This window comes from Podarcis filfolensis (assembly GCF_964270895.1).
Source record: "Podarcis filfolensis genome assembly, chromosome: 4".
NCBI lineage: Eukaryota > Metazoa > Chordata > Lepidosauria > Squamata > Lacertidae > Podarcis > Podarcis filfolensis.
This window is the reverse complement of record NC_139607.1, coordinates 87212444-87236575: the sequence shown is the minus strand read 5'-3', so window position 1 is coordinate 87236575 and position 24132 is coordinate 87212444. Positions and strand designations below refer to the sequence as shown.

The window sequence follows — 24132 nt, the reverse complement described above, 5'->3', positions numbered from 1 at the left end:
TTATGGACCACCGGTATAAAGTTTACGGCATGTAATGCCTTAAGAGAGAACATTATGAAAATGATTTATAGGTGGTACATGACCCCAGTCAAGCTTGCAAAAATCTATCATACGCCCAATAATAAATGCTGGAAATGTAATGAAACTGAAGGTACTTTCTACCACCTTTGGTGGACGTGCCCAAGGATCAAGGCCTTCTGGGAAATGATCTATAATGAAATTAAGAAGGTACTTAAGTGTACCTTTCATAAGAAACCAGAGGCCTTCTCCTGGGCATGGTGGGCCAATTGGTGCCAAGGAAAGATAGGACGTTCTTTATGTACGCTACAACAGCAGCAAGAGTTCTTTTAGCAAAGTATTGGAAGACACAAGAACTACCCACGCTGGAAGAGTGGCAGACGAAGGTGATAGACTATATGGGACTGGCTGAGATGACTGGCAGAATCCGCGACCAAGGGAAAGAGACGGTGGAAGAAGATTGGAAGAAATTTAAAGTTTATCTTAAGAACTGTTGTAAAATTAATGAGTGCTAAAATGTCATGGGTAATGTAAAACAGAATTGCAGTGACAAATAATTGGGTAAGAGAAAAAGGATCAAAGAAAGTGAATTATAAGTAATTGAAACTAGGGGTTGCTGGAAAAGTTTAAAACAGGGATGCAGAAAAGGGAGGTATGGGGAAGTCGTTGAAATAAGGTTTAAGAAAAAGAGGTTATGAAATTATACGTGTTTATATGTTTGTTTGTTTATGTGTTGTCAGTTGTATTGTGTTTTAATATATGTTGGAAAATCAATAAAAATTTATTAAAAAAAACACTTTAAAAGCTTCTTCTCAGTGGCTCTCCTTCAGTTTCACCAAGAGAAGTAATGTAATGTAAACGATGACTAAAGAAAGGGAATTTCACACCTCATACCCACACTCAGGCATATGGGAGTAGCATCATATAACACTGTTTATATCTATCCAGCCTAAGAATACTGTTTTATGGATAGATAATGAAGATGCTGGCCCTTTCTGGCTTTCCTTGAACACCTTGGCCAAACGTGCTTTGCGCTTGTCCCTTCCCCCCAGCAAAAAACCAAAAAACCCCTCTGAAGTTCTTTAACAACTAACTAACCCATCCGTAGTCATAGAAACACGAGGGTTTTACATAACTATTTACTAGCTGGTCATCGTTCCTGAACACAGAAGGAATTTCAACAAAGGGGAAGAGCTTTGTGTTCAATCCTAAGAAAAGAAACTGTGCTTTGTTCTGAGAAATGGCTTCACGTTTTCCTTTCTCTCTGTTTTAAAAGGGAAAAAAGTGGTACCATCCCATTTCTTCTATTCCTTTTGAATAAATAAATGGGTTTTTAAAATTGATTTTTCAACAAAAGCAACAAATAAATGGAGTACAATTAAGGTTGGGGTACAGAGGTCAGTTGAAGTACAAATGATAGGAGCTCAGTCTTGATTTAACATACAGTATGCTGAAAAATAAAGGAATATCTGATATTAAACCATTGTGTCTGCTTGTCATACCTATGTATGTGTAACCCAGTGCTATCTACCCTGGGGAAAACGTCAAAGAGAAATATCTGCACATACCCATGTCTTTAATGGTTTCTCCTGGTAGCAACGGGGGCTCCTCCATTTCAGCCAATTTATTAGATTCCCTGAGAACCTAAGATGAAAATCAGCTACATCAATGTGAAATACTTTAAAAAAATAAGATGATTATATTGTTTTCCAGGTAATGGCAAGATGAACAAGCCCCTTCTCAAAGAAGTACAGCACTGATTTTCATAATAAAACAATACAAACGATATTGCCCATCACACAAACGTATATTTCTACAATGTGAGTCTTTTAAAAGAGGCCCCATGGAACATGTATACTCTGTATCCACGGGGCCTCTTTTAAAGGACTCACCCTGTAAAAGTCTCCACATGAATTGGGAGCTCCACATTAATGCTCTTTTTTGAGCAGCATATGAAATAAAACTAAGCCAAGCTGAATCATATAAGTTATCGGACTTCTGGGTGCTCCTTTGTTTGTGCAATTCGTTAGTTCTTCCCGGGGGTAGGAATGACTAAGTCCCACAGTTCCAAAGACCAGGCTTGTTCATAAACCAACCATCTGAAATTTTACTCTTTCCATTCGTGAAAAAAAATATAATTATCCACTGATAATTGGATGCACAATAAATGAAATAATGGACAGTCTGCCGCCATTCTTTCAACCTGCCCAAAATCAGTCACACGAGGTAGCTGCTTCGCTCCAGTTGTCACACAATTCCTGTCTGAAAGTTGATTCTCTGTAGGACCTGCGCAGCAAAATTGTACATGTAGATTGCAATTTGTGAGAAACCTGTCTCCATAAGGGCAAAGATGGGGAGCCTACTACCCTCCAAATGTTGTTCCAGATTGCCCAGCCAGCATTGACAATGCCCTGGGTTAAAGTGTGTGTGTGTGTGTGTGTGTGTGTGTGTGTGTGTGTGTGTGTGTGTTTTAAAAACAAGATACTGACAACAAGGACATCTTGCACCAATTGCTGGAGTTACTCCTTTTGCACTTTTCTTTTACTTACGTGTAAACTGCTGCATATTTGGACCTGCACAAAATTGTCACACTGCACCACCACAGGATTTTCACAACTTTCTACACAATAGATCTGCTGTAAATCCCCCCCCAACAACAGAACAAAAAGCCAACTGCCTTGCTTTATTATGGTTGCGAAGGGGCTTTTTTCTGGGGATTAAATAAACAGATGTGGGGTGGGGTGGGGGAGAATAACTCAAGTCAGAATGATCGAAGCAGCCAGCAAAACCACTAATCCCATGGAAAAGCCTTGTGTCTTAATCTTTTGGCTTTTTAGAAGAGCGGGGGGAGAAGGAGGGAAATAAAACCATGCAGAAACACCATATGCAGATGGGTCGTTTTATGATGATGCACATGGAAGAAATCTGGAGGCATGCCGTAGACTAGGCAGCCAATCAAGCGGCAGGCCATAGGCTTGCCAGCCAATCCGATTCTGCAGATCATCTCACAGCATCCCATTTTGCTTACAAACCGGACATAAAGAATTAAGTTGGCACCCTGCTTTGAAATACAGAAAGTTGTCATTCATAGACTCTTATGTTGTTGCTGCTTTTTTCTGCAAAGTGCGGCAACGTGGACTGAAAAATAAATAAATAGTGCAAGAGCCTAATAGGGCGGACACAGCATTTCCTACTTGATGTCAATGGCAATTCTGGCTGCCTTTGAGCAGACTCTGCCCTGAAGCATTTTCTCCTAAATCAGATCCAGGAACATAGTGGCAACGTCTAGCCCAGGAGGACAGAAAAGCTCACGCTATCTAGTTCTTCCCTCAGACAGCTGACTTTCCCCCTGGAAAGTATATTTCCCATTCATTCTAATATTATCCTCATACATTTTCTTCCTCCGAAAACATCCCCAAAATTGTTCAGACTGCACCCACCTCTCATGCCACTGTTAAATTAACTACAGCATGCCAATAAGTGGTACCGAAAATCCCTGTTTTTAGCTGTTAGTTAAACAAAGCAGAAGGGAAGCACCAACGGAAAACTGGTGCAATAGCATCAATTCATCAAAACTGCCCCCCAACCACTAAAAAAGGAAGTGGAGTGGGAGGAAAGTAAAGTGTATTTGCCATTGTGTCAAATGATGGGAGCATTGGCTTCATCACCCAGGGATGAATTTCATGCGGGAATTTTGACACAAACCTGGAACCGCAAATATGAGGCAGCGGTAGCACCTCTTTTAAAAATTCAAAGTTCCATCAGAGGCTGCCTTGCACCTAGTCACTGGTCCCAGAATTGTCAGAACTAACTAGCAGTAGCTCCCCGGGGTTTTAGAAGAGGAGTCTAACAACCCCAACCTGTTTGGAGATGCCTGGGATTCAATCGTTGCATGCAAAATGTGCACTCCAACAACGAGCTACTGTGGCGTTCGTATGGAGCCCCCGGTCGTCTCACGGACTATTGACCCGTACACCACTAATCCGCTGCCACCAACCAGGTCCTCCCTGGTAAAATCACTTCAGTCTCAGTAAGCTGCTCAATTAATAAAGAAGAGTGTATTTTATTTCAGACACAAACAAACTTTTACGGCATTCCAAACGTGGTTGCTCTTTACTTTCTTAGTCTTATTTTCCTCTCTCTATCTCTTCTACCTCCCCACACTCAAGAACCCACGGCCCTAACTGTCTCTCTATTACCAACTGCCTTTCCCAACCAGCCAACCCACTAAAACCAACCAATTACCCACCAACAACTCCCAACGAACTCCTCCCAGAACTGGTTTTATAGTCCCACTGACTCCACACACGCCCCCCCCCCCCGGTCCTGACTGGGCAACCTGTTTAACTATTTCCCCTCCAGCACTCTCTCATATATGTTAACGTCACAGCCACAAACCTCCTTGACAAAAAGAACGAGAACCTTTCTTGATCAAAAAGGCACACAAAACCCACACATATTTGGCAATAATAATAGTAATAATTAACCATCTACTTTTGTTCAGATGCTCGGCAGGGCTATCTAAGCTAAAGCACAACTCGGACTGCTTCCCTTTTTGACTCATAAGAGAGAAGAAGAAAATCCCTTACCCTGTTGTACATTGCAAAAAAGAAAAGGAAAGAAGTCTGCAGGAGGGCTCGTGGTAGGAAGGCAGGCGGACGCCTCAGAGGAAATAATGGATCACGTCCCAAGAGGGCATCCCAAGGCCATGGGCGAACTCCCTTAAGCGCTCAGCTCCTCGCGAATGACAATCATAAATAGTTTCAGGGCGGCTTTCGCACGGCACATTTAGTGCCTATGCAAACATCTAGAGGACCTTGAACATTATTAAGATCACCTTCTCCTTTGGCTGTCTCTTGAAACATGAACATGCTCCGGAGGCACTTCCTTTCCCCCTTGCCTCAGAGACAGAAGATTGACCGAGTCTGGCTCTCCCTGATCTCATTTGCACTAAATCAATATATTGTAACCTGGGCCTTGACAGGTCTATGACGAGAGAGCTATAAATAGAGGGCAGGGGGAAAGGACACTTGGTATTAAAAGCAAATCCTGCTCAAATAAGCAGAATTCCTCCCTGTCAGGAGACTATTGGGGTGAGGGTGGGGTGGGGGGGACACAGACGGGTGGAAAAACGGCAATGCCGAGGAGCTTTCTTTGGAAAAGAAAGTACACAGAAAGAAGGCAGAGTCAGTGGATGAGCTAGGCTCGCCAAGGTCCAAGAAAAAAAAAGATGAGTTAAAAAGAAATTGCTGCACGACCTTCCTTCCTGTCAGGGTCATTTCAGACAATGCAGAAAAGAGAAGCTCCTGCGTTGCCAACACAGGTTCTTGCGGTTCCTGAAGGGCATTTCCATGTTTGGAAATATGACGCAACACACATGTGTGTCCTCATGCACCGAAGACAGTATCATAAAACTCCACCCCCCACCCGTTCCTCAGCCTTCAGAAACTGAGGGCAGACAAAACCACGAATGACAGGGCCTTGTTAGCTGTGGCACCACAACCATGGAATGCCCTTTGAAGAAGGGAGGCATGCAGTGAAAATAATGAGCCCCTCTAGGTGAGTTTTTTGTTTGTTTTCTAGGTTTTTGCAGGTGTATTCCGCAACATGCCTTTGGCACAATAATAGTGTGTTACTGATGGATTTGTTCTGCTTTACTAGATGTTCCACAATGACGTTATTACTATCTGGAGGGGGCTATAGCGCAACAAAAGCAAGACAAAAAAAGACCACTTGCAGCATGAAAAGTTACTGGATTTCAGTGGGGAAAATAAAGGACATGAACCCATTGGAAATGAGCAGTATAATCTCACCCTAAGAGTTGTGGGAACTATAGTTTGCCAAGGAAGCCGAGAATTGCTAGGAGACCCCCTGCTCCCCTCCCAGAACTACAGTTTCCAAAGTAATTTAACCATCAACCCCTCTTTACAGGGAGCTCTGGTATATGTGAGCAGAATAGGGAGTCCCCCAATGGCTGCCAGCACACTTAACAAACTACAGCTCCCAGAATTCTTTGGGGGAAGCCATGACTGTTAAAAGCGCTTTCAGTGTGAGTGTGGCCAGTCTCAGCCCATTTCAGGTGACATTGGGGGGGACATCGCTGCCACCAGAAAGCTGAAGCACAGCTGGTCTGAAGTGAAGCCCACATTTTGGGGCACAATTCCACGTGAGGGGGGGAAACCGAAATGCTGTCACAATGCGGTTAGAAATGAAGCCAAATACTGAAATACACCTAAGCTACAATGCAGGAGAAAGGTCGCAGTAAATATCCCATCAAAAATCCGCAGTGCACGAGAGACCTGCCTTTGCTGCTCGATTCCTGTTTGCGCTGCCTCAGTGTCTCCTACATTGAACATGCACCCTTAAACTTGCCCACATTTCAATGGATGCCAGGACTTGATATGCCTCTCCCCTTCCATTCTGAACAGAGGAGAGCGACAAAGAGCCACCCCTCTGTGAGGGAGCACATTAATGGCTGAAACACACCTATTTTCCACCACCCCCTACTGCAGGGGGTACTTGATGTGGGGTACGGCATGCCTGCTCCATTGATTTATAAGCTGTGCAATATATATATATGTGTGTGTGTGTGTATAAAATAGACCGCTGTTTCATAAAAAAGAGACGATCAAAGTGGTTTTTAACAAAAACACATAAACGTATTAAAAAGTTAACAATGGGCACCAATCAGGGGCGTAGGAAAAGTGTGTGGGGGGGTGCGGCCTAGCCCAGGTGCCATCCTGACGGGGGAGTTGACAAAATAGCGGGCGGCCCTCACCACAGGGCCTGCAGCACACACAAGCCACGTGTCTCGGTGCCCACAGGATCGGCGCTGTCTGACCGCTAACTCCCCCCCCCAGCTGTAGGGCGGCTGAGGCCCTGCAGCATGCCCCATCCCTATGGGCACCATGCCCTGCCCCTATGGGCGGTTCGCCCCATCCCTGGGCATGCGAACCCAGGTGCCCGAGAGGCTTCCTCCACTGCTGGCACCAATTAACCGTTGTGCTCCTGCCACTTTTTGTGTTGCTCCACCCGGTCAATGGCAGCCATTTTGTGTTATGTTAACCACCCCAATGGCAACCAACCCTATGATTCTATGAACGTTGGAAGTCAGAAACCTTTGCAGATCTCACTGCAAGTCACCATAAGCAGATCCGGATCCCCCTTCTGCCCACCTCTGCACTACAGGGTCAAGAGCTCGGCCTACACTCGAGTAGCACCCTGGCAGAGACACATGCCCGACTGGCATGTTCTCTCCCTCCTGGTCGATCGTTTGGGAGCTTCATAAGCTTTCTTCAGCCCGAACATCACAGCGATTGATGCCAACTGACACCGGCACACTTAGGGATCCGCAGAGTTTGTGCAGTTGCGTAACAGACCTCAGCAACTCAGCATTTTGGCTAATCTACTTTATTTACATATAAACACACACGGAGCACTGCAAGATGGCTCCCTCTCTCTCTAGCATCAGACAGCAAAGAGAAAAAGAACAAAGGACAATAGTCCCACTTCAGGAAACACAGTAACACAAACATCCCGATAGACAACAATCCCATGACTGCAATCATAGAGCAGGAATTCTAACAGCGGCCTGTGCTGACCCTCTCCCAGATGGTACCAATGTGGTTGATGCAGTTCATACAGGTAACTTCCTCCTTGCCTGGGTTGCAGGAGTGTCTGGTGCAGAGGGGCACTACTAATCTGCTGCACTCGCGACAGCACCATCGTTGGATTGTGTAGGGCTGGGAAGGGTGTCAGTGAGGTCAGAGGTGCGTGGGAGCACCCATGGGTGCAGCCGTGATCTTGCTGCTGCCCTGCCCCAGTAAGTGACAGTGACCTCATTCCTCCACACCTGCCGCTCCTGTGACATTATCAGGACAGATCCAAGAAAGCACTTCTTGCACAGTGCCTAGTTAAACTGTGGAACTCCCTCCCACAGGAACAAGTAATGGCCATGAACCTGGGTGGCCTTTCAAAGAGGATTGAAGCCTGCCAGCCCCTACTCTAGAATGCAGATCAATCTCCTGAGCGCATTTTGCGGAAGCACACAGGAACATAGGAATCTGCATTACGCAGAGTCAGATCATCGATTTGCCTAGCTCAATACTGTCTACACTGACTGGCAGCAGCCCTCCAAGGTTTCAAGCAGGCGACTCTCTCAGATATATCTTGAGATGGCAATACTAGATGAATAGCCATTCTACATATGCAGCAAATCCCGTTGCTTCTCCTCTCCCACTTCCGGATTATGGCATTCAGAATTTCTGTGGGGAAATATATAGGGCTGTCATACGTCCGGATTTTCCCAAACACAGCCAGGAAACAAGCTTGAAAATGGTGTCTGGGCGGATTTTTGCTGAATCGCCAAATTGTCCAGGAAAACCTAGACGTATGGCAAGTAGGGTGTTTTTTTTTTTTTTTTAAAGTAAGCATTGTTTTAGAATCCCAGAAAAGCCCCAAAATAGGGGTTTTTTTGGCGGGGGGTGGGGAGGAGAGATGTTCTCAACAACTGAGACAAAAAAAACCAAAAACTCCTCAACAACTTTTCTCTGAATTAATTCTGATCGGCAAGCCCTAGGCTCTGTGGTTTAACCCGCGTCCCATAACAAAACATTACCGTACTACAAATTCAATAAAATAAAAATGAATGATCACATGACTCCGCTGCTGCACATGCAGATTGGCTTACCCTTAGATCCGGAGAAAAATTTTCTGTGGAAGTGGAGACGGAATCCGATGAGATGACGGAAGCAGATTTTGTATGGGCTGAGTGATCTGAATGTGAGGTGGAAGCACTAAAGGAGGAAGAATGAGGGGGAGAAGGATGGAGAAAAAAGACAGTTATTTGGTGTTGCAGTATTGTACATTCTGGAGAAATTTCTTCACAGGTCTGCTGTGATCAAGAGGCCCAAGGACAATTGGTGATTAGTCTTTTAACTATTCTGAGGTGGAGAAAGTAACAAAGTTCATCAGGCCGTAACATGAGGGTATGGTGAAGGAGCAAACATTACGATTCATTTGGACGTCAAAATAAACTGGAATGAGCCTACCCTCCAACCAGGCTTGTGCAGTCTATCTCCTCTGGTGCAGTCTAGAGGAAGTTAATCACATTTTAGTATTACATCCGAGCGATGTAAACTATGAAATAAGCCAGCTTCGCAAGCCACAGTTTGAAGTTGGTTTGTTTCAAACAAAGCACAGTTAAGAGATTAATCAGTTTGTTGCGGTCATACAACACAACAAGCTGCGGCTAATCGGAAACAGAGGCAAAAGTTTCTAAGCCACGTCAAAGGAGGTTAGTAGGTAGGAGGAGCCTGTCAGGATAAGCCGAGGTTTGTTATAATGATATCTGAATGCAGGCAGGGTAATGGAACTCTAGAGCAGCCGTTCTCAACTTTGGGTCCCCATATGTCACTGGACTACAACTCCCATCGTCCATGACCTGCTAGCTATGGATGATGGGAGTTGTAGTCCAACAACTTGAGAAAGGCTGCTCTAGATCAGTGTAAATGAAAACATTAGACGTATGGTTTTGCTACATGTGATTTTATTTGGGACTGTTTATTTTGGAGTTGTTTGTTGTAAAGAATGTATATTATGTGAATAAAATAATAAAGGTTAAAATAAAATTAAAAAAAAGAAAGAAAGGCTGCTCTAGAGGTAGAATTCAATCCTTCTGTTCAGAATCAGCAATGCCACTGCTGGAATCGGGGGGCAGAAGAGCACCTCCCCTCCGTGCCAGCCAGTCTTCCACACCAGCCCCTCCTGTTTGGGGTTACTTAGTTTAGAATAAAGGTGAGTAACAGCAGATTGGGGGTGTACAAAATTATATACGCTGCAGAGAACATGGATAGGGAGGCATTTTTCTCCCTCTCATAATATTAGAACCGAAGGTCATTTGGATGAAGCTGGATGGGTGGCGAAGGAGGCGAACAGACAAAATAAAGCATTTATTTCTTACGCATGATGATGGTTATACGTTACATCCAAAATCATCATCTCACACAACTGCGATTCCTGACCGTGTGGGGAATGCCTACACAGGAAGTCTTTTCAAACGGCTGCTTTTCAAACATCCTGTTGAATGTCGAAATTAGAGGGAGGGCCAGAGGGGCATGACGACATCAGGGGGCTGGGAGAAGGCCAGTATTTGCAGAGCCCCTGCCCACATTTAGCCTCTGTGTGGAGGGGACAGCAGAGGGGCTATGGATTAATATGAATCCACTGTTTACAGCTACATCTTAGAACGGATACCTGCTGATGGAAGGTATTTTTATACTGTGAACTGCCCTGTGGTGTTTGGAGAACTGAACATGCTGCAGAGACTGTGGCAGACTTAAGATATATTATTTATTCACCTACTGACACTTTCAATCTGCATGGAGTCCAGATCTTACATTATGCCTCTATCTCAGGTGAGGGCCTGCCTTGGAAAGGAAGCTTAGACCTGTATTTTCCCACTGGCCTGCAATATTCTCTTCACAAATACCGTATTTTTTGCACCATAACACTCACTTTTTTCCTCCTAAAAAGTAAGAGGAAATGTGTGTGCGTGTTATGGAGGGAATGCCTACGGGTGGCATGCCTACGGATTTTCCTCCTCTAAAAACTACGTGCATGTTATGGTCGGGTGCGTGTTATAGAGCAAAAAATACGGTAATCAAAATCCTGCCATATTATTAATTTCTAGGGTTTAGGGCATGGGTAGGCTGTGGTCTAAACCAGAGCGCCTAGGGCTTGCCGATCAGAAGGTCACGGTTCGAATCCCCGCGACGAGGTGAGCTCCCGTTGCTCGGTCCCTGCTCCTGCCAACCTAGCAGTTCGAAAGCACGTCAAAGTGCAAGTAGATAAATAGGTACTGCTCCGGCGGGAAGGTAAACAGAGTTTCCGTGAGCTGCTCTGGTTCGCCAGAAGCGCCTTAGTCATGCTGGCCACATGACCCGGAAGCTGTACACCGGCTCTCTCGGCCAATAAAGCGAGATGAGCACCGCAACCCCAGAGTCGGCCACAACTGGACCTAATGGTCAGGGGTCCCTTTACCTTTAGCAAACTAAGGCCTGGCGGCCGGATCCGGTCCAATCGCCTTCTAAATCCGGCCCAAGAATCAGCGTGTTTTTACATGAGTGAAATGTGTCCTTTTATTTAAAATGCATCTCTGGGTCATTTGTGGGGTATAGGAATTCATTCATTCCCCCCCCCAAAATATAGTCCGGCCCCCCACAAGGTCTGAGGGACAGTGGACTGGCCCCCTGCTGAAAAAGTTTGCTGACCCCTGGTTTAGGCCCCCCCCAAAAAAATCTATAACAATAATAGAATCATAGAGTTGGAGGGGACCCTGACGGTCATCTAGATCAACCGCCTGCAATGTAGGAACATGCCGTTGTCCCTTGCAGGGATAGTAACCTTGTCACTATGAGCATCATGCTGTAACCAGCTGAGCTATAACAATATAGGAAGCTTCCCTTTACCGAATCAGACTATTGGCCCATCTAGTTCCATACTGTCTACACTGGCTGGCAGCAGCTCTCCACATTTCCAGCCCTACCTGAAGAGGATGGGGATTGGCCTTCTGCAAAACGGATGTCCCAACCCAGGTTCAGATCAGTCCACATAATCTTTGTGCCACAATAAATCTGTTAAGCTACCACAATGCTCTTTCCTCGTGTATGCTCTAGCGTATGAACACAGTTACCCCGGCGGAATTTATCTGTAGGATATATTTTCCCAGAAGCAAACTGAGAAAGGTACCCTAGACTCTGACCACATGTGAGCTTCTTTCTGGCTACGTCCATTCGATGATCACACAATAGCCTACAGTATCCCAAGCAGCAGTCATACACTATTAGACTTTTTAAAAAAAAAAATACTGGATTTTGTGGGGTGGGGGAAGCTAAATTACAGAATTCCTGCAGCCTGTGTAAGGCGCTTGGTAAACAAAGCCTGAATTGTTTGGTCCTTTTTTGCTCCACTCCAAGAACAGAAAGCCAACCAGGCATTGAAATGCAATACAGTGTTCCTATGGAACAATCCTCAGGCTCCAGTGAATCAGGCCATTCATGAGCCAAAAGGCCTCTAGGAGTGCAACCCTTTGGTTCTGGCTATAGAACCCAGCTTCCCGAGAATCTTTTGTTTTCCCTTTCTTTTCTTTTCTTTTTTAAAAATAGCATGTTTCTAGACCTTAAGGCTATGGAAGGCAAGTTTGAAAGTCGATGAAGGGGGAAGAACCTCAAGACTAAACTATGTAGTGACGCTTGCAACTGCTTTGTATTCAAAAAGGGAAAAAAGTCAGGAAAAACAGGTGGAGTTTAGCATTTTCCAAGCTAGCAGGGTGCACTCAGAATTGCTTCCCACCCCACCTGCTTTGCCAGCCACAGGGGGAAAAGATACTGGAGGTTCAGCATTCCACCCCTTTTGAGAGCAAAGCAGCTAGCTAGAAGGACAATTTGTTGTTGACAAAGGACAGCTGGACCATAAAGAAGGCTGATCGCTGAAGAATTTATGCTTTTGAATTACATGAAGCTGAGGCTCCAATACTTTGGCCACCTCATGAGAAGAGAAGACTCCCTGGAAAAGACCCTGATGTTGGTAAAGATTGAGGGCACAAGGAGAAGGGGACGACAGAGGACGAGATGGTTGGATAGTGTTCTCGAAGCGACCAGCATGAGTTTGACCAAACTGTGGGAGGCAGTGGAAGACAGGAGTGCCTGGCGTGCTCTGGTCCATGGGGTCACGAAGAGTCAGACACGACTAAATGACTAAACAACAACAACAAAAAGGACAGCTGGACATATAAAGGGCCCCATTACCTTCAGTAGCTTAGGCCTCATCAAACCTAAATCCAGGCCTGCTGCCAGTGAAACTCTGTGTGTACTGCCACCCGGGCATGTACTGCTGTGGTCTTAGATGTACACACCTCAGGTTAGAAGCTGGTTTGAGGGGAAATTCATCAAACAGCAGCATTTCTCAAGAAGCTGTAGAACACCTAGGGATTGTGGTGAACATCATGCGTACTCAGCTTCAAACACCCGTGGTGGGAGCACACAGGAGCCAGAGTATACCGTAATGTGTACACAGCCTCAGAGTCAGGCAGGAGTACCCTGCACAACTCTTTGCCTTTCTACATCGCTATGCGGAATCTGTTCAGTTTGGTTGTATTTTTTTTAATGCTTTATTTATTGTTGATGGCGACTTTAGCCTTGTTACGATTATGGACTTTTGTCATGTTGCCTGAGCATGGTTTGAACTATGGAGTGGCGGCATAAAAATAAAATTATGTATTATATTGCTCTAAAAAAGACATGCTAATATGCTTAGATTAAGAATGTAAATGCATCAAAACAATAAATTATCAATGATATATGTACCGTATTTTTCGCTCTATAACACGCACCAGACCATAACACGCATGTAGTTTTTAGAGGAGGAAAACAAGAAAAAAAATATTCTAAACAAAATAGTGGATATATGATTTTTGTGGTTCATGCTGTGGCCACAGACATGTGATCTGACAGTGAGTTTGGAGTAGCCCAATGCAAAAATCCTGAGGATCCATGTGGATCCATGCTTTGTAACCACGGAGGAAGGAAGGAAGGGGAACCATGGATCCTCTGCTCACGACTGCAGCAGATCCCCCCACCACCCGCAGGCATTCACTCCATAACACGCGCAGACATTTCCCCTTACTTTCTAGGAGGAAAAAAGTGAGTGTTATGGTGCAAAAAATACGGTATGTATATTGAGAAAATAAAAAGAATCAGAATGCAATGAAAGGGTAAAATTGATTCTAGAGAAGATGAGTAGCAGTGGAGAGAAGTTAAATAGGGTGGTGGGTTTATTTTATTTTGTTTATGTTTTTTCTTTTTCTTTTTTGGATATTGTATAATAATTTAATGTATAATGATTTGATGTATCTTTTCTATTGTGTATTTTTTCGCTTTTTTAATTAAATTGTATGACGGAAAATCTAAATAAAAATACAAAAAAATGAAAAAAGAAACAACTGTCATATCAGTCTAGAATAATAATAAAAAAATTATGTACGCATGGAAATAAGGAAATAAATCATCAATTTAAAGCACATTGGCGCCCCTTTAACAGGCATCGTTTCCTCCCCAAATCAACTGGACTGAATCATCCAGGGGTCCTTTGCCTTTTTTACCATGGAAACTGTAGTTTACACCTGACAGAGCTACACTTCCCAGCACCCTTAACAAACCAGAGTCCCCAAGATTTTGGGAGAGAAAGGGGACACTGTGTTTACAATGTATGGTATGTTTGCGACCAAGGTTTATGGCGAAAGGATCATGACTCGGTGGTGGACGACCCAATTTGACTCAAAGGGTCAAAGCTTCTATTCCTGGCATCTCCAGGTTTTGAAAAAGTAGGTGGTAGCTTCTCTGCCTGGAGAGTCCCTGGCAGGTTACCTAAGGACCTGAAGGAGCAGAAGAGATTTTGTTGAGGCCCTTATCCAGGTGTCTTTTTATATCAGTTCCCAGAATTCCCTGGGAAGAGAGACTGGTAAGCCACTCTAGAAATTGCAGCTGGAGGGTGGGTTGGAATAGGGGTCTGCTAACAACACTCTGCACCTCTAACAAACTACAGTTCCCAGGATTCTTTGGGGGAAGTCACAACTGCTTCAAGTGGTATGATGCTGCTTTAAATGTCTGGTGCAGATGGGGCCACAATCAAGGTGGATCGCCAGCTCACCCACAACCCTGCCTTGAAATATGATAGGTGAAATTCAGCGTTCCAAATCAAGGATGTGGTCAACCTCACAAGGTAGTCAGGTCAGGAAAAACAAGGCAATATAAAGTGAGAAATAAAATAAATAAAACAAGAAAATATGCTCTGATGGAATAAATTAAAATAAAGATATACAAACACTTCCATTAAGGACGAAATAAAAATAAAGTAAACACACAGAGAGATACGGAAAAAAATCACACACACACAATCCTACAAGCATTGTCCTCTATTTCCCACCACGAAATAGCGCAGCACGGAATGGCCCAAGTATCCAAAACCTCACAGCGCGCAACCCTCTCCGCATTTACTCGGAAACAAGCCCCACTGTGTTCAGTGGCACTTACTCCCAGGTATACACTCACGGGATTGCAGCATTAAAATGTTTGGAAGCCGACCCCGCCCTGTTCCATTCAGCGCTCGATCCTCTGCGTGTTTACTCGGAAGTAAGCCTCACCGAGGGAGGGGTGGGGAAACAGGGCGCGCTCCCGAGCGCAGGGGACCGAAACCGGCGCTTCCTCCGCGGGTTGATGGGCTCCTGTGCAAAGCGCGCTGAGGATCCCGCTGCAAGGAGCGCGCTCGGCCTCGGATGCCCTGGAACCACCCGGAACCCCCATGCGTTTACCAAGAAGAGTGCCTCTGAGCATGTGCAGTTCCCCGATCGCACCCGGCCCTTCCCTCCCCCTGGGTTTAACTACACAGGCCACCCAGGTGCAACGGGCGCAGTGTGTGCGTAATAGCGCACGTCTCTCTCCAGCACTGACCTGTGCCAGTTAGAAGCGCAGGTTATGGAAAGGGGATGGAGGGAATATGGGGGTCCGCTTCCTCCCCCGCAGAACAAACAAACCAAACCAAACCAAACCCTAGAGATACGAAAGCGCCAAACAACAACTCCCCCCCGCGCCCCGCCCTCCCTCTCTCCTCCAGGGCTTTCCCACCCTGGAGGGTGAAGGGCGGTTTTACCTGGAGAGGGAATCCGGGCTGGGCTGGCGGGTGGCGGGCGGAGCCTCCTTGGAGGCGATGCTCTCGCAGCTGGAGCTCCTCTCCATGCTGGATCTCCTTAAGGGTGTGCAGAGGTTTTGTGTGTGTGTGTGTGTGTGTGTGTGTGTGTGTGTGTGTTGCCGACGGGGGGAAAGGAATCCCCTCCCCGGGAAATCAAAAGAGCAGAGCGGATTGTCAAAGGAGTGGGAAGCCGAGAGTGGCGAAGGAAGCTGCCATGTTAGCCCACAGTGCTGTGCGCACGGCCGGGGCGGATGATGCTCTGTCCCTCCACCCACTAAGGGAGGAGGAGGAATCTGCATCTCTCCTGCGCCCGGGAGGGCGGGAAAAGGAGGAGGCGGAGAGGCTTGCACGACCCGCTTGTCGCCATCATCGTCTTCATTTTGGTCCCAAACGGCCGCCTCTGGTTTTTGTGTGTCTTGAAATTAAGCTCTGTTCGGCGTGGGCTGCCCCAGCACCCCACAAATCAAGTAAATAAATAAAAAAATACTCGTAGAAAGATTTTGACACACCTTTCTGAGCACTTGGGGTCATAGAATCAAAGAATTTGAAGGGATCTTGAGGATCACCCTAAGTCCAAACCCCTTGTTAGGCAGGAATATTCAGCTGATCACACCTGCAACCTTGACGTTATCAGCGCCACGCTCCAACCAACTGAGCTATGTCCGGGGTCAAAAGAAATTAATTGAAGACAGCTGTCGTTGAGACGGTTTCCTTCCGAATCTGTTTGACCATGGATAGGCAAACTAAGGCCCGGGGGCCGGATCTGGCCCAATCCCCTTCTAAATCCGGCCCATGGACGGTCCGGGAATCAGCGTGTTTTTACATGAGCAGAATGTGTGCTTTTATTTAAAATGCATCTCTGGGTTATTTGTGGGGCATAGGAATTCGTTCTCCCCCCCCCCTTTTTCAAAATATAGTCCAGCCCCCCACAAGGTCTGAGGGACAGTGGACCGGCCCCCTGCTGATAAAGGTTGCTGACCCCTGTGTTAGACAGAGCCAGACAGAGGATGAGGACAGCAGTCGGGTGTCTTGCCCCCTCCAGCATAAATCTTGGCTATGCCCATGCCCACAGGGGCACCGTTTGGTTGCTGTTGGTGCTTGAAGAACTGGGGGTCCAAAATCTTTACTGATCTACGGTAAATGGCGCAGGATTAAACTGCGGAACTCATTGCCACAAGATGCAGCAATGGCCACCAATTTGAACAGCTTTAAAGGGGTCTGGAAAGCTTTGTGGAGTTTAAGGCTGTACTAGCTGTGTCCTGGCTCCAGTGTCAGTGGTGATAAGACTCCGAGTACAAGTTGTTGGGAAGCAAAAGGATGAGGAGCTGTTGTGACGGTGCTGGCCTCCTGGCCGCAGGATTGCTTCAGCTTACCTGGCTGGCTAGAGGGCAGGGTGGGGTGGGCATGCCAATGGAACCAGTCTGGCATGCCCATGGTGCCCAGATCTACCCACCACTGCCACCTCCAAGCAGACGGCTTGATAGCCCCTGAAGCAAGTTATGTGACTCTATCTTGCTAGCTGCTCCTGATAAAAAACTGGGGAAGCAGGCATGATGTGTTTCTGACCGGTTGCTATGAGAACAGAATGCCGGCCTAGAATGGGCCTTTGGATATAGGGAGGAAGTTTAGTACAGAAGCTGATGGGACAAGAAGGTTTAAATGCACAGTTCAGGTCCCCAGTGCATGGTGGCAGGGAGTTTTCTAGGAGATCCTGTGTCCCTAGGGCATTTTAGTGCCAGGTAACAGATATATATACAGTGGTACCTCAGGTTAAGAACTTAATTCATTCTGGAGGTCCGTTCTTAACCTGAAACTGTTCTTAACCTGAAGCACCACTTTAGCTAATGGGGCCTCCCGCCGCTGCCATGCCATGATTTCTGTTCTCATCCTGAAGCAAAGTTCTTAACCCGAGGTAATATTCTTGGGTTAGTGGAGTCTGTAACCTGAAGCGTATGTAACCTGAAGCGTATGTAACCCAAGGTACCACTGTAATAATAATAATAATAACAACAAAAAATAATTTATACCCTGCCCATCTGGCTGGGTTTCCCCAGCCACTCTGGGCGGCTCCCAACAGAATATTAATAATAAAAAGCGATAAAACATTAAAGACGTCCCTAAACAGGGCTGCCTTCAGATGTCTTCTAAAAGTCAGGTAGTTGTTTATTTCCTTGACATCTGATGGGAGGGCGTTATACAGGCGTCACTACCGAAAAGGCCCTCTTCCTGGTTCCCTGTAACCTCACTTCTCACAGGGAGGGAACCGCCAGAAGGCCCTCGGAGCTGGACCTCAGTGTCAAGGCTGAACGACGGGGGTGGAGGCGTTCCTTCAGGTATACTGGGTACAAAGAGCCTGAAACTCTGGAGAGCCATGGCATAGGAAGGAAGTTTCCTTCCAGGACCGTCTTAAGCATATCCAGTGCCGTGGTGCAAAGCTCCCTCCGACGGCCCCCCACATTTTCCCAGAGTTGTCCACCTTTTTTTAGGGAGGACGGCAGGGCTGGAGGAGGCTTGCAGCGGCTGGAGGGTGGCTCCTCCGGCGGGGAAGAGGCAGAGGCGGGCGAGAGTGGCGAGCTGATGCCGGGAGGCGCCACATTCAGCCTCTGCCTCTTCCCTGGCGCCCTCCAGAACTTGGCGCCCTGGTGTCCTGTGCCACTAGCCTCGATGGGTAAGACGCCCCTGCTTCCTTCTGTAGTGTTCTGGCCAATTGGCACTGAGAAAGTGGGATAAACGGTAAGGACTAGGAACTTGTGTACAAACTGATTCTTTAAAATGTTTCACATGGTTCAATCGCTTTGATGGATCCCTGCTTTGCCCCCCATCCCCTATGCACACAAGTCTGTGTACACTTGGAAAATCTCACTGCCACACAGCTGGCCCTCTCTAGAATGCTGATGGCTGTGGAATAGTGGGATGAGACCTGCTGTTCTAACATCTGAACAATTCCCTTCCATGGAGAATTGTCAGGAAACGAAAGGGAGAAGTGGAAAGGAGGAGGAGGAAACCGGGCATTGTGAATAAAGGATGCAGACATTGAAGGGGAAGCCAGGAGTTCTGCCTCCTCTGTTTGCTTCTCAATACCAGTTTCTGGGTGGGAACTGCAAGCAGGGAGAGAGCTGTTGAACTGCAGAAGGCTTCCCAGAGGCACCTAGTTGGCCGCTGTGAGAATAGGATGCTGGAGTTAGATGCCCTTTGTTCTTAGACACCCGTTGGCAAAGTATTTCTGAAGGATGAGGAGAGGTGGGGGGAAACGAGACAGAATTTGGTTTGTCCCCAAGGACTTAAACTCACAAGGCTTCCTAGGTGGTTTGGGTGCTGTGTGCCACAAATGTATTGGTACCTTGGACTCATTCTGGGATGGCCACCCATTGGGGGACACCCGAAAGAAGTCACATTTTTGCATCGCGTTTGCACTTATGCTAATATAGTCCCTGTGATGTTAACATGTGAGAGTGCTGGAGGTGAAATAGTTAAACAGGTTACCCAATCAGAACGCAGAAGGGTGGAGTCAGAGGGACTATAAAAGCAGCTCTGGGAAGGGCGAAGGGAGGAGTTTGTTGGGAGTTGGGTGGTTGGTTGGAGTGGGAGTGAATTGGTATAGAGTCTGTGGGTAGGTTGAGTTAGGTAAAGGTACCCCTGCCCGTACGGGCCAGTCTTGACAGACTCTAGGGTTGTGCGCTCATCTCGCTCAAGAGGCCGGGAGCCAGCGCTGTCCGCAGACACTTCCGGGTCACGTGGCCAGCGTGACAAAGCTGCATCTGGCGAGCCAGCACCAGCGCAGCACACGGAAACGCCGTTTATCTTCCCGCTATAAAGCGGTACCTATTTATCTACTTGCACTTAAGGGTGCTTTCGAACTGCTAGGTGCAGGAGCTGGGACCAAACGACGGGAGCTCACCCCGCCGCGGGGATTTGAACCGCCGACCATGCGATCGGCAAGTCCTAGGCGCTGAGGTTTTACCCACAGCGCCACCCGCGTCCCTAGGTTGAGTTAGTGTAGCAAAATAAGCTGAGTCAGGAATAGTTAGGGGCTTAGAAGACAGATAAATATCTGAGAGGTGGTTTAGTGAGAGCAGGTAGTGGAAGTTATAGGACTGGATAGGCACCCCATGACTGTAATGGACTGATACTGTTTATGAAACCGCACGCTTGTTAAACTGCAATAAATAAACAGAAGCTTATGTTCTGATTTAACCCTGACTGGACTCAGTATTGTACCAGGTAGGGCCTGGGTGGTGGCAGCGAGAAAGTGGTGGCACAGGGATCAATAGACGGTGAAACGTCTGGGGACCCTGTGTGATCGCCACAGTCCCGAAAATGCATCACCATAAAGGTGGCACAAATCTGCACATATTAATTTGTATGTATAGATGCAAATTTAGAAATAGCTGCAATCAGTTAAATGGGACACCTAGTACCTCTTGGGGACAAGACTTTGACCAAGTGGTTTCTGGGTGGCTTCTCAGCCTGCTGCCCAGGTCCTCAGTGTTGATGGGCGACAGAGAGCAGCCTTGCCTGGTTTTCCACCCAGCCCCAGCTCAGAATGGCTTGATTTGAACTAGGCATCCAGTACAACTTTATTTATTTTTTAATCTGTTCGCTGTTGGTTTTTTCAGAGTCTTCCTGTTTTCTGGCAGTTGTGCAGACTTTCTTTCTCACCAACAGATTCCCAAATATTAATTTCATTATCCTGGTGCCCTAAATTATTAGATGCTCTGAGGGTATCTTCATGCATGATGCTAAAAGTAGGGCTGGATTATAGTGGTGCAATTGGAGAAATTGTACCTGGGGTTGAGACCTGCAAAGAGGCCTCATTGCCTGTTGTTTTGCTCCTAGTGTGCTTCAGCCCTTCATCTCCATGTGTTGTACTATACTAATAGGCGTAATTCATTCATTCATTTTTAAAATAAAATAAGGTTTATTTAGTTCATGCATTCCTTTAGGGAGAAGGGGACCCTTTTTTGTAGGTGGGGGGAAAGGTCAACTGCACCAGGCCCTCAACCATCTTGGTTAAATACATGTCTTTGGAGTCTCTCATGTTTGTGCACCCAAGTGAATATTGTTGATTTTATTCCCACAAAAATTTGTGTGTTTAAGTGCAGAGACACTGCCTTAAGAAAAGAGGAAAAACTGAAATACTCAAGGCAGCTTTCATCAAAATCAGTCAAACTACAAAGTACAATACAGTGGTACCTTGGGTTAAGTACTTAATTTGTTCCGGAGGTCTGTTCTTAACCTTGAAACTGTTCTTAACCTGAAGCACCACTTTAGCTAATGGGGCCTCCTGCTGCTGCTGCACCACCACTGCACGATTTCTGTTCACATCCTGAGGTAAAGTTCTTAACCTGAGGTACTATTTCTGGGTTGGCGGAGTCTGTAACCTGAAGCGTATGTAACCCGAGGTACCACTGTATGACAAACAAGCTAAAACACTGCTTAACAAGCAGGAGAAAGGGCAGATTTTTTTTAAAAAAGCATTTGTGATGTCATTAAGGTTTCAAAAAGTCCCGGTTAAATAAATGAAAGGCAGCTTGCAACAAGGGTTTAAAAATATACATAAAATGAGAACCAGAAATAACTGACGATAAGCGGGAAGCTAATCAAGCAGTGTTACAAATAACAGGAAAAACAATTGCAGGCAGGACAAATTGATGATAGATTGCAACTGTTTTAGATTGCTGTTAAAGGCTCAGGCGAAAAGGTCAGACTTGGCCGGCATCTAAAAGATGGTACTTGGCCTTGCAAGCCTGGCACTGCTGCAGAAAAAAGGCGCGTTGCGTGGTACCACCACCCTTGATTTCAGGGGCACAGTGCAACTGGTATTCGACTGGACTGCAATGCCTAAAGGACCACCTCTGCTCATATGAACCTACACAGAAGAGTTTGGATTTGATATCCCTCTTTATCACTACCCAAAGGAGTCTCAAAGCTGCTAACATTCTCCTTTCCCTTCCTCCCCCACAACAAACACTCTGTGAGGTGAGTGCGGCTGAGAGACTTCAGAGAAGTGTGACTAGCCCAAGGTCACCCAGCAGCTGCATGTGGAGGAGCGGAGGCGAGAACCCAGTTCACCAGATTACGAGTCCCCCACTCTTAACCACTACACCACACAGGCTCTGAGATCACCCTCTGAGGCCTTTGTGTGCCTCCTCACAAGAGGTCCAGAGGGTGGCAACACAAGAACAGGCCTTATCTGCAGTGGCTCCCAATCTGTGGGATGTTCTCCCTGATGAGGCTCGCCTGGCTCCTTCATTATACAGTGGTGCCTCGCAAGACGAAAATAATCCGTTCCGCGAGTCTCTTCGTCTAGTGGTTTTTTCGTCTTGCGAAGCAACCCTATTAGCGGCTTAGCGCTATTAGCGGCTATTAAATGTTTAGCGGCTTAGCGGCTAAAAGGCTATTAGCGGCTTAGCGGCTTAGAAAAAGGGGGGGGGGAAGCGAAAAAATCGCAAGACTCGCAAGACGTTTTCTTCTTGCGAAGCAAGCCCATAGGGAAATTCGTCTTGCGAAGCGCATCGAAAAACGGAAAACCCTTTCGTCTAGCGGGTTTTTCGTCTTGCGAGGCATTCGTCTTGCGGGGCACCACTGTACACCTTCATGCGCCAGGCACAAATGTTCCTCTTCAAACAGGCCTTTGGCTGATTGACACCCGAGGCCCTTTTAAATGTGTTGTGTGTGCTGGGGGCTATTATGGGTTTGTTTTCATTTCTTGTTTTTATTATGTATTTTGTATATTGTAGCTTTATGATTACGCCCTGAGATCTAGGGATAAAGGGTGGCATATGACTTTAATGAAGAAGAAAATGATACATGTATAAACTCCAGATGTTCAGCTGAACATATTTAGATCCTGCTCAGGTGCATTCACTCAGCAAAGCTGTCTGCTTGTAGGACTACTAGGACTTTGGCATCCCAGCTGGTGGTAGAATCAAACCAAGGTGTTGGGAGCAGCTGGTACAGGAGTTCTCCACTCGACAGTCAGCTATGGAGACTGACAGACTGCAAGAGACTGGCCAGGTAAAAGTAAAGGTAAAGGACCCCTGGATGGTGTTAAGTCCAGTCAAAGGTGACTTTGGGGTTGTGGCGCTCATCTCGCTTTCAGGCCAAGGGAGCCGGCGTTTGTCCACAGACAGCTTCCGGGTCATGTGGCGGGCATGACTAAACCGCTTCTGGTGCAACGGAACACCGTGATGGAAGCCAGAGCACACAGAAACGCCGTTTACCTTCCCGCCACAGTGGTATCTATTTATCTACTTGCACTGGTGTGCTTTCGAACTGTCAGGTTGGCAGGAGCTGGGACAGAGCAACGGAAGCTCACTCCATCGTGGGGATTTGAACTGCCAACCTTCTGATCGGCAAGCCCAAGAGGCTCAGTGGTTTAGACCACAGTGACACCCGCGTTCCACTAGCCAGGGCAGCCCTACTGGAGAAGAAGAGATGCTCAAATAGCCAGAGGGTTAAGGCATGGTGTATGCTGTAGGACTGCTAGGACTTTGGCATGCCAGTTGGTAGTAGAATCAAACCAAGGTGTTGGGAGTTGGCAGATGGTGCAGGAGTTCCCCACTCGACAGTCAACTATGGAGGTAAGCCAGACAGACCACAAAAGACTGGCCAGGGCAGCCGCACTGGAGAAGATGCTCAATTAGCCAGAGGGTAAAGGCATAGTGGGACGCGGGTGGCGCTGTGGGTTAAACCACAGAGCCTAGGACTTACCGATCAGAAGGTTGGTGGTTCGAATCCCCGCGACAGGGTAAGCTCCCGTTGCTCGGTCCCTGCTCCTGCCAACCTAGCAGTTCGAAAGCACGTCAAAGTGCAAGTAGATAAATAGGTACCGCTCTGGTGGGAAGGTAAATGGCATTTCCGTGCACTGCTCTGGTTCACCAGAAGCGGCTTAGTCATGCTGGCCACATGACCCGGAAGCTGTACGCCGGCTCCCTTGGCCAATAAAGCGAGATGAGCGCTGCAGCCCCAGAGTCGGCCACGACTGGACCTAATGGTCAGGGGTCCCTTTACCTTTAAAGGCATGGTGGGTGGAGCATTTAGAGTGGAGTTCTACATAAGGAGGGAGCAGGAGTAGAAGAAAAAAGGGGGGGAAGTGCTAGGCTAGGGTCAATCTTTACCATAGCAGCTTAGGACACAGCATGGGAGGAAGGAGATAGCAGCAATTCTGGGCTCAGCCATCCAAGTGGAGAGTCATAGAGGGAAAAGCTTAATGTATTTGCACAACTGGTGATTGAGGGATTAATGGGGAAGATCTGAAGATGAGAAGGGCCCTAAACTTATTTGAGTGAAGAGCTCACTCAGTGTTTTCTGAACCACTGAGGCCCTGAAGACCCCTGGAATCCAATCTGGGAGGGTGGAAGCTCTCCC

General features: G+C 46.8%; 1 protein-coding gene across 4 annotated transcripts in view; it reads right to left on the bottom strand.

Moving 5' to 3' along the window:
• Window positions 1-16138, bottom strand: part of MTMR2 (myotubularin related protein 2) — a 48612-nt gene extending 32474 nt beyond the window's left edge. For 2 of the 4 annotated variants that reach the window (XR_014547114.1, XR_014547115.1), the window contains exons 1-3: window positions 15724-16134; window positions 8708-8813; window positions 1587-1662 (exon numbers count right to left, since the gene is read on the bottom strand). Coding sequence is in view for 2 of the 4 variants with exons in the window: in XM_083609811.1 (XP_083465937.1) it covers window positions 1587-1662; window positions 8708-8813; window positions 15724-16061 (520 nt within the window). In the remaining 2 variants the exon portion in view is untranslated. Of the gene's footprint in view, window positions 1-1586; window positions 1663-8707; window positions 8814-15723 lie in introns of all 4 variants that reach the window. The other 2 variants (XM_083609811.1, XM_083609810.1) reach the window with 2 other exon arrangements.
• Between the last annotated feature and the right edge of the window lie 7994 nt (window positions 16139-24132).